Genomic DNA, 10,988 nt, shown 5'->3' on the forward strand with positions numbered 1-10,988 from the left:
CTGTTTCTGAGGGTAGACTGGGGTTGGTGCTGCGGTGCTGTTGCCATGGCGACAGGGAGTCCTGAAATGACAGGACTTTGTTTGGGTTTTCTTTTTTTTTGTATGAAAAAGCATCAAACAGGAAACACGTTATTGTGTCTGAAGTTAAATTTAGGGTAAAAATATCCAAAAGTCCCAGTTTCCAATTTTAATATTTTCCTGCTTCTTTATACTTTTATCATAATAGTCTGCGGAAGATTTTAGTTTCATAAGTCAATGGGCTTTGTGGAAATCTGTGGTGTACAGTTTTTGCAATTTTCCGATATTAACAGGACCAAATGGATTTCTCTGCTACAATTTATCTGCAAATATATTGTTTAAAAAAGAAGATAAATGAACAAACTGACCATCATGTAAGCTGTGATGTCGGAGCTGAGATCTGAACTCTTGCTCAGAAGCTCTCTCACAGGGACTGAACCGTGTATTGTAGCTCACTCAGCAGCTGCAGAAACAAACAGGCCTCTTCTTTCCCAAAATAACAACATTATAAATATTTGCATTGACGAGAAAGGAAGTAAGTCAGAGCTGACGACTCTCAGCAGAGACACTCTGATGAGTTCTGGTCCAGTTTGGCTGCTTGCTGTAGACTCTGCTCTCTGCACCGCAATGCAGATCCATAAATTTCACAAACGAGCTCCGGCTCTGCTGAGGTCTGTTTAAAGGGGAATTCATCTCTTTTTAAACCTCGGCCCCTAAACATAGATTGGAGCCTAAAGGGGTTAAAGGTACAAAACAGAATTGCTTCAGTGGATTTGTCCAGCCTGCAGCAGTGGAACAGGCTGTGATGTCTTGCAACATACTGTTGATGAATCAAAGTGAAGTTGTGGTTTTTGTTTTCTGAAAGGCCCAGATTGTGAAGTTTCTGACAACATTACACAACAGATCCCTGTAGACAGAGACTGTTATGTTAAAGAGGAAGATGATTTTTTAACCACAAACAGCTGTGACATCACTCTCTACAAACACACCAGACTACACTGATAAAAACAGAGATTTAACCTCACAGCACACAGGAGTTGCTGCTCTACTGCTGCCTAGTTTACAAGTTTATTTCCATTATCATTCCACTTTGTTTGGTTTGGACACACAAAAAGAGACAAACTGATAAATAAGGCAGCAGTCGACCAGACAGCTTCTTTGTTCTGTGATGTAAAACGAGAGTCATGTGTCAAAAAATTGCAGGCAAACTCCTGAACATTTTCCACATTAGCACCAATGTGTTTTTGCGACTTACACAGGACTCTCTCTCTTTCTCTCACTGCAAACTTTGGTTCAAAATTAGACTGAAGATCTGAAGATTTTTAAAAGCGTTGGTACTTTTTATATTATCGATCAGTAAAATAAGAGAGGTTGTATCTTTTCCAAACATGTGGTATCTAAAAATATCAAATAACTTTGACAACCTTCCTCCTGGATGGTTCTGATGATTCGCTCTCGGTACCAAAACATTGGCAGGGTAATCGTGCAATGTAAACAATCTGCTGGAGATTTCCTGCAATAGGTTAAGGATCCATTCCTGTCCTACACACCTGTCTTATTATTTTATCAATCATTAAAAAAACTGATTGTATCGATTTAAAACACGTGGTATCAAAGTATGGAAAAATTTAACATTTTCCCAACCTTCACACGAGGATTACGTTGCAGGCATTACAGCCTGTTTCACAGCTGCAGGATGAAGCAATCTGCTGCAGAAATTCAGAAATTAATCGTTCTTATGAGGTGACAAAGTTTAAATTCTAGATATGAACTCGAACGCTTCAAAGATTATTTTGCCCAGAAAACAAGATTTCTGGGCTCAATGAAAGATCTCAAACAACAGCTGCAGTCAACACTACAGTATTACTATAACCACTCCTCCATTGCATAAATGACCTCTTAAGAGATGAAATGAATGTATTAACTTAGGTTCGGAAGCAGATAAACGCCCAAATCACACCTTCAATCACCTGACAAGCCTTCTCACACCGAGACATCCCACTCCACCCATGATTGATCTGATTGTGACCCATCCTGCCTTCTCTTCCTCTCAGCCCATCCACCCTCCTTCCTGTTTGTCTAACTCTAGGAACAGTCGGCCGTGGTCAGCTCATGCAGAATCATGCCTGAGACAGAGCCTCCATCCCGAGTCGCCCTCGGCCCTGCTGTCAGTCCATCCTCCCAGACCAGCCGACTGACAACATCCTCTTCCATCAGAATCATTATCTCAACACACATTCATCTGATCTGTCTTTAAATATCGAAAACACATATTGTTATGCTGTGGTCCTTGTAAGTTAATCTTTTTGGAATTGAGTTTGTTTTTGAGCATATGACAGCTTTTCAAAATGTTTTCTGTTTTTAGATTGTAAGAGTCAACAGAGTGGGAATCCTGACTTTGAGAGCAACAAATCCAAACACAAACTATAGATTTATTTGAGGACCAATCGAGGGGGACCCTCGGTCATCTGTCCCATTTCCCCCCTACTACTACACCCATGTGAATGAATGATCCCACCTCATCTCTTTATATTTTAAAACATTTAAATGAAGAACAATGACCCCACATATTGCATTTTAAATCTTTTAATATTCCAAAAATACTTCAATTTTGGCTTCTCGGTACATAAAGACCTGATCTGCTCCTCTATGAGTACAGTGTTGTTCTCTACAGTCTGTTAGGAAATGAAAAGTGCAAAGTAGTGACCGCTCAGTCCTCGGTCCACCACGCAGAGAAAAAGGCTACTTCAATGCTCCAAAAACAGTCGAAAGACATCCAACACTGATGTCTTTTTGTCAGAAAAACAAAAAAAACAACAAAGAGCAGCGGGAACACGCGACCCCAGCCTCGTGCAAAATCCAACATGAGTCTCCAGAGAGGATCATGGGTATAAAAACCATGAGAGACCTACAGCGGGAGCTTCTTTCAGCAGCAGAGGAACAGGCCAGCCCGCTCCTCCTCCTGCTGATCTGATCTGAAGTCATTTAGAGTTAATGTTCTGTCTTTATTTTGGTTATTAAATCATTCTGCAGCTTCACAGCGTCAAACAGCTTGGATCCAAACTGGAGGTTAAAAAAAAAAATCACTGCAGAGGAAACCTGTGGAGGAGAACACCTGAGCGAACTGTTATCGCTTCTTCTTCTGCTTCAGAGACTTCCTCCTCTTAAGGATCATCTCGTACAGTTTGTCCATGCCCTCGTGCAGACCCTCGCCTATGATGGCACAGGCAGGTTGGATGTGGTAGGTGGTGGAGGGGGTGAGCTCGTGCAGGGCCAGCTGCTTCTCGATGTCGGCCACCGGCAGAGACTTGGGCAGGTCCTGTTTGTTGGCGATGACGAGCAGAGGTGTCCCCTGGTTCTCCGCGAACTTCGTCACCTTGTGCAGCTCCGTCTTCGCCTCCTCCAGTCTGTCAACGTCCACAGAGTCCACCACGTATATGATCCCGTCCGTGCAGCGGCTGTAAGACTTCCACAGTGGCCTCAGCTTCTCCTGCCCCCCTACGTCCCAGAAGTGGCAGCTGATGCCCTTGGCCGTGCCATTACTGAGCCGGATCTTCTCCGTGTTGAAGCCGATCGTGGGGACCGTGTTGACGAACTCGTTAAACTTGAGTCTGTAGAGGACGGTGGTCTTCCCCGCAGAGTCCAGCCCCAGCATAACGATGTGCAGGGACTGGAAGGCGGAGATGTTGGAGAAGCTGTTGCCCATTTTCTGCAGCTGTTCGAGGTTAAATCCCCCTCCCTGCGCGTTCAAATAAACAGCTGTTATCCCTCAGCTCGCGCGCATTAATCCTGTGATGGAGGTGTAAAATTCCTCAGGTGTGGATCAGGCTGGATGACGGAGAGGCTCCGCTGTGGCCCTCGGCGTCAGCAGGAGACGCGGTGCGCCTCGGCAGGACGCAGCGCGCCGTTCATTAGTATTCCCCTCACGCGCTCACATCCATTTGGGGACGAGGAAGCTCCACGGTGCAAAACACACACACTCACACTCACGCACAGGACAGAGGGAACACAGCCTGAATAACCCCTCTGATCCCCCGACTTCGTCCCCAGAATCAAACAGTCTCTCCGGTTGTTACACCCAATCAGATTCAGCTTCCAGGCTTCTGCACGAGCCCTGCTCCGGAGATCAACCCGGTGAAATAACGTCCACAGAGAAATCTGTCCTCGCGCTGCTGGTGCTGCTCTGATAAGAAGCTCAAAACACAAAACCGCAAAACAAGAGGCGGCCCCGCATCGCTCCGCCCCGCCGGGACGTGTGCCAATGAGGAAGCCTCACGAGCCACACACACACGCACGTTCTCTCTCACTCTCTCTCTCTCTCTCTCTCTCTCTCTAAACAAACTGTTTCTGAAGCTGTCACTGATTTCAATAAACTTTATTAACTTGTCTTTTGTTAGAGAAGAGAAAAAAAATCTGAAAAATAAAATCAAGTTTGGAGTCAAAATAACTGGTGTACAACACGGGAGTGTTGTCATGGTAATATTCTGGAGTTAATCACGGACAAGTACGCCACCTACTGGTACTAAGGAGCAAATACAGTAAAGGCGACGTTTTACAGCCTACAAAGAAAAGTTCTCCAAAGCAAAAAACAAGTTGAAATGTTGAATCTGAATAACAATCAGTATAACTAAAGATCATTTTTAGTATTTTAAAATAAAATAAAACCAAACATGATTTATGTCATTAGAGTTATTTTTTATCATGCTGATTCATTACCAAGTGTTCAACGTTATTTGATGCAAAAAGAAACCAATCTAACATGAAAGTGACAGCACCTGTCTCTGTGAGGGGGTATTATGCTTCAATTGTGTACAACTGAAGGAGACAGAGACCCATAGTCCATATTTATTGACAGTCTGGAGTACAAACACCTGCTCATTCTGCTTGTTAACCTACACCTGGACCCCTTTGACCTCTCTCCCCTCCACACCTAATTTAAATCAAATCCTTAGAAAATTAGTCTAATCAAATGTTCTCATTTCAAACCTTTATTTATTCTCAAAATGACATTGAGGTTTCCCTAATTTCCATTGCCTTATGGAAGAACTCTGATCCTTAGAGTTTGCTGAAGGGCGTTCCACGAGTTTGGGGCATCGAAAGAAAATGTAGATTTCCCGAGTTCAGTAAAAGCTTGCGGGACTTTAAGAACAGGCCCCTCAGTAGACCAGGTCATGTAGGCGCCCAAATTCCACTCCAACAGGTCTGTGCTGTAAAGTGGAAGTTTTCCAATAAGAGCTTTGAACATTTTTAAACAATGTTTGTTGGGCTTCTCTTCAAGAGAACACAGGACACAGTGATGAGCGTTGAATCTATCACCAGATATAAAACTCAGAGCAGAGTGATAGACAGCGTCCAGAGGCTTTAGTGTTGAAGCTGCAGCATGTCTATAAATGTCATCGCCTTAATCCATAGAGGACAAGAATACAGCTTCAACAATTATTTTTCTGCACGATAAAGGAAAATCTGATTTGCTTCTGTACCATAAGCCAACTTTCTGTCGCAACTTAAAGACAAGAGTTTTTACATGGAACGTAAAAGTAAATTCCTCATCTAGTCAAAAATAAAAGGTACCTGACCATTTAGGGCAACCAGACTCTACTAAACCTAAAACAATCAAAAATTGTACTATTGACTTCTTGTCACTTTCACATACAGTATGTAACATGTAACACTTCAACATGTTATCTGTAAAAAAACAAGGCCAAACTCACACGCATCACAACCACAGCTGCCAGAATAATCGGTCTCCCCACACCCAACCTAACAGAACTCAATAACAGGGCCCATCACACGCATTGCAACCTCAATAGAACAGGACATGACACACCCACTGAACACTCACCTCGCCCCACTTCCCTCATGACGGAGGTACAGAGCACTAAGGTGCAGAAAGGCTCGCCTCGGGGGAGGAGCCTGATCCCCGCTGTAATAACGGCCCTGAACAAAAGGCCTCGCTGAACAGGCCAGAAATGGGAACTCTTGACTGTTGTCTAACTCTGTTTGTTTGTGTTATTCTCTGTTTGGTGTTGTTTTTTTTTTGTGTATAAATGTTCTTTGGTGGGACCTGTCTGTTGGACAGTAACGGTGCTGTGAAAAAGAATTTCCCCTCGGGGACAATAAAGTCTAAAAGTCTAAAAAGTCTAAAGTCTTAGTGAATATTTAAGGGTTTAAGCAGCATTGTTGTATTTTTTCATTTGGTTCAGTTTTCTTCCACACTGCACTTTGTCCAGCTTATACCAAAGTCTGTCAAATGTTGTGTAGCGTAGCCGCCTGCCACTAGTTGGGGCTGTAGCTCTGTTCAGTGTATAATGTCATCCAGCCTAATGCTTCACTATGACCTGAGTGTAAACCACAGGACAGTAAAAGAAAGGCATCCTGTAGTGTTGTGGCATCACAACTGCTCTGTAACAGAGTGGAGAGAGAACCTCAGCATGACCTCATGTTTCTTTCAGCGCCATAAAAACACTGAACATTATCACACTGAATGTAAAAAAAAAATACCTAACATGGCAACAGAAGACAGCAACCATGATGACGGTTTTCACACCCTTTAACTCCTTCAGTTGTCGCCATCACTGAAAAGCTTCTTAAATGTTTCCTCTGGTATGTTTCCTCTTTCTCGTTGTAGCCTTCGCTTTGAGTGCAGGCTGATGCACGGCAAAGGGAAAGTACACACAGGGAGCTAAGGAGGCGTTTAATTGGTTCTTTCCATTCGGGCCTCACAGCAGTGATTGGTCAGAGTTTGAAAAGACGACTCATTTTTAGACCTTCTTTAGAGTTGGTGCGGCAGTAGCTCAGTCTGTAGGGACTTGGGTTGGGAACCGAAGGGTCACCAGTTCAAGTCCCCATGCGGACCAAATCTGGAAGTTGGTCTGGTAGCTGGAGAGGTGCCAGATCACCTCCTGAGCACTGCCGAGGTGCCCTTGAGCAAGGCAATGATCCTTCAGAAGTGCAGCTCCCTCACTCTGGCATCTCTCCGTTAGTGCATGTCCACAGGATCCTGTTTGTGCATGTGTATATTTCAGCCTATGTGTGTGTTGCATGACTTACAGAGTGTTAAAACAGAAATTTTGTCTTGCGGGATCAATAACGTAAATCTGAATCTTAATCTTGAATCATGATTTATTGATTGCTGTTGAGGTGTGAAGACCGTTTTCATTAATATAACAAAATGCTGGATGAATATACCAACCCTATCTTTGACTACAAGTCTCCTTGAAAAAGTATTTGATTATTATCAGTTAAAGTAAATCACTAATGTAATAGAGACACGTTTGAAAGTTTACCTATCATATGCTCAAGTGGAGGAGTTTGTGATCCACTTTGTGCTGTACTTCTTTCTTCCACTAGATGGCGACATCTAACAACAAAACACTTGTTTGTTTTTTGTCCTCCCACACTCAGCTCCCCGATGTTTTTATTTCATCCCTGAAGAGTGACAAGAAGAGGGGAAAAAAGAAAGAGGAGAATTGAACAGCTGGGTGATAAGATGGAGGCGATAACATCCAAATATATGTGAGACAGAAGTCTGAGCATGTTCAACCGGACGGACACACACAAACAAACACACACACACGCACACGCACACACACACTTCCAGGAAGTATGCCTATCTGTGTTTTATGCACACACACGTTTTGCCTCTTCAGTTTCTCCTTCATCATTATTCCAGAGAGGATACCTGCAGGAGCACCTCTTCTCCCTCCTCCGCTTCTTCCTAAATAAATGCACACACACAGCTCACACACACAAACACACACACACACACACACACACACACACACACACACACACACACACACACACACACACACACAGCTCTCACACTCACACATTCATTTGAGTGTGTTTATCAGACTGCACTCGCTCCCTGAAGCCTGATTCGTTTCCTGGATGTCATTATTGGAGCTGCAGAGGAGGCTGAACATAAATAAGCTCCATTTACAGAGCGCGTTCAGCATCTTCCTCCTTTCATATTGTTGGATAATGTTATCTGCACAGGAGCACAGAGGAGCCGTTAACCTCCACCCACTCAGGAGAGGTGGAGGAAATAACAAAAACATGAACACAGACGGCGGAGAAAGCACTGACTGGTGATCGTTATATGGAACAAACTGACTAAAAACCTCCATGATGTTTTCTTTTCAATTCAATTCTGGGAGATTGGCTGAAGATGGCGCCCACTTTGCTTGAACGACCGATCAATTTTAAGGATCAAATTTCTCTAGAAGTCCCCTCTGCATTTGTCTTTCCACGCTGAAGTATGTCAGGCTACAGAAGATGGTGACTCTGGAAATGTTGTTTAATCTCTTGCACTGTTATCAGTCACATTTAAAGCAGCTTGAGGACCTTTTTATATGTTGATGTTTTGAGTAAGACTATTCAACTTTCAGAGCAGATTATCAGACCAAAACAAATGTTCTCATTGGACACACCTCCTTCATCCCTCAGCTCCCCCCTCCCCTCCTCTGCCCCCACACTGTCCCGGCCTTCCCTTCCTGTTTCACCAGGGAGTGTCTGTGAGACGGAGAGCGACAGCCAAGTGCAGATAAACATCTGAAACAAAGATTCTGCCATCAATTTAAAATGACGTTATGCATCTCAGAGTTGATTCAGTTGACATCTGTCTTTTGAGTCTGTTAGTTCTCCTTCAGTTGCATTCTTGAGACGTTTGAGATTATGCACCTAGTCACAGCGCTCCTGAGTGGGCGGGGGCCGTCTCTCTTCCCACACATGGTGGCGGGGCTAACGGTTTGAGATGAAGGGGATCACGTTTAAAAAAAACAAGAATGAAACATGTTTGAGCCTGAAAGACACAATAAGCCAAAGGAAGAGCCCGTCCCATCAGTGTGACCACAGAGAACAACAAACCCAGAGGGAGTTTGACTTCACTCTCTTATATATTTACATAGAGAGTATATTTGATTACTGCTATATCTATATTTAGCATGCGGCAGAATCGTCCTTTATGGAAGCCTGTATATAAATATGGACATAGTCCCAGTCTCAGTGTGTTAACTGGCAGCTTTCAGCCGAATACTTCCGTTTTTGTCATAGTTAAAGACATATACGATTGTTTAGATTTTTATTGTAATCAAAAATCAAAAATACGTCAAATATACCAAAGTGGAATTCTTTTGGTCACTTTCCATCTCCAAAATCTGTTTTAACTACGATAATCACAGACCAGTCAACAGTTAACATTAACACTTTTAAAAATGTAACACCTGTATTATAAAAAAAAAAAAAAACATCAGCCTTTTGTAATGTCAGTACATTGGAGTTCCTCAGAGACCATTATGACAAAGAAAACAATAAATTACATAATGTAGGTGTCTGAAATGAAAATCTACAAATAATAATGACTTTTTCTATATATCACCACACGTTTCAATCTAGTGGTGCTCAGGAAGTACCTTCATGTAGGCCAAGCAGCATTTCACAATAAAAGGGCCTGGGACAATGACGGGCATTTTGGTCAATTATTGTGCCGGCAAACAGGAGGCGCTGTTCTCTTGATCAGTTAGTCCTTGATCCATCTGACCATGTAAGAGCAGGTTTGGATGTTAACCGAACTGAATTTATCGGAAATTCAAAGGTTTTGATAATCCTGTGTATCTTACAAAATAAAAGTCTATGTCCTGTGTGCATCAAATGAAACCACTAGGTCAATGGTCTCAGAGCGCAGCACACTTCCTGAAGGCTTGGTCTGTTTTTAAACTGCAAAAAAAAAATGCAAAAGGCTTTCTCTAAAGGTGGTTTGTCTAAAAACAGTATTAATCTGTGTTTTTGCCCAGTGAGTTGGTTTCTGTCGTCACGATGGATCTTGTGCTTAAGAAAATTTAGCAGATTTAAAAAAAAACATCCATCCTGCCTGCAGACAAAGTCGCCTACATGTGTGTGAACCAAACATACAAATCATGATTTATTCACAGTATCAGGCATGTTTTCTAGACGCCTCTTCATGTTGTCAGCGGGAGTTTTCTGATCTTCTGATGGGGCGGCATCATGTCGGCATGTTTATCTGCTCGGGTGTTCTCCTCTGCGGACCCCATCCAGCTCCTCCATGAGAGATATTTAAATTCCATGCCTCTGTTTCTGCAGGTTGTTTGTCGTCAGAGGATATAAAACATTCACATGAAGCTCAAAGTAGGTCACGTCTGTAGGAGCAGCAGTCAGATGATGGATGATGTTCTTTGTGTCCTTAAATGTATTATATCTGCAGAGATGGGATTTCATGTAGCCAGAACAGTGTTATATTAGTGCTAAATAACAAAAGAGTGAATAATGGGGGCAGATCAAGTTAATGTTGGTCTCACTCTAAGGACAAAAAGAAAACCGAGCTCAAACAGGTGAGATGGAGTCGGAGCGGCCTGGTCAGTCTGAGCTCTTTGTTAAAGAAGACATCACTGTCTGATCTGACATCATGCACACAACCCTCCTAATGACCTGTAAGAGTGTTTCCTGCAGCTGGAGGCTTTCCCCCCCCTTCTTTTAGACAGACAGAACGCAGGAAATCAGAGCGCAGCAGGCGTGAAGATGAGTGATGTAATCGAGGTGTTTGTCTGTGAAATCGTGTGAAACGATGGAGGCACCGCCACGCTCACTTCAATCAGGAAGTCAGATTTCATTTAAACCTTAAAAAAGAATCAAGAAATGTTCTGGTCTGAAACGTCCATCGTTTTTCCCCCCGTTGGGAGGATATCCCAGCACTCACTGGTGGAAAGAAGCAGCCATGGTTTACTGGTTTATTTAAAAAATCTGAACCTGGTCCCAGATTTTCTTTAAGACTCAACTTTTTAAATAACAGTTGTTATTATTTTACTTTTTTTACCAGCACAATTTCATTGGTTTACCATGGACTGGATCCAAACTTTAAATTTTGGGGGATGATTATTTGAATATTAAATAATGAGGTACAGAGAAGACGGGCTTGTGTGTGAGGAGGATTATTTTGAGTTGTGACAGGG

At 42.9% G+C, this 10,988-nt stretch overlaps 1 protein-coding gene across 1 annotated transcript; it reads right to left on the bottom strand.

The window, feature by feature from the left end:
• Positions 1–2,588: 2,588 nt before the first annotated feature.
• LOC132986885 (ADP-ribosylation factor-like protein 4C) lies at positions 2,589–4,217 on the bottom strand. Its single transcript, XM_061053563.1, has one exon. It carries the CDS (start codon positions 3,722–3,724, stop codon positions 3,146–3,148), a length of 579 nt encoding a protein of 192 aa, XP_060909546.1. The 5' UTR covers positions 3,725–4,217; the 3' UTR covers positions 2,589–3,145.
• Positions 4,218–10,988: the final 6,771 nt, after the last annotated feature.

This window comes from Labrus mixtus, chromosome 13 (genome assembly GCF_963584025.1).
Source record: "Labrus mixtus chromosome 13, fLabMix1.1, whole genome shotgun sequence".
Classification (NCBI taxonomy): domain Eukaryota; kingdom Metazoa; phylum Chordata; class Actinopteri; order Labriformes; family Labridae; genus Labrus; species Labrus mixtus.

Bases quoted from the DNA above. Each gene is read 5' to 3' on its own strand.
- LOC132986885 (XM_061053563.1), bottom strand. From the start codon at position 3,724: ATGGGCAACAGCTTCTCCAACATCTCCGCCTTCCAGTCCCTGCACATC.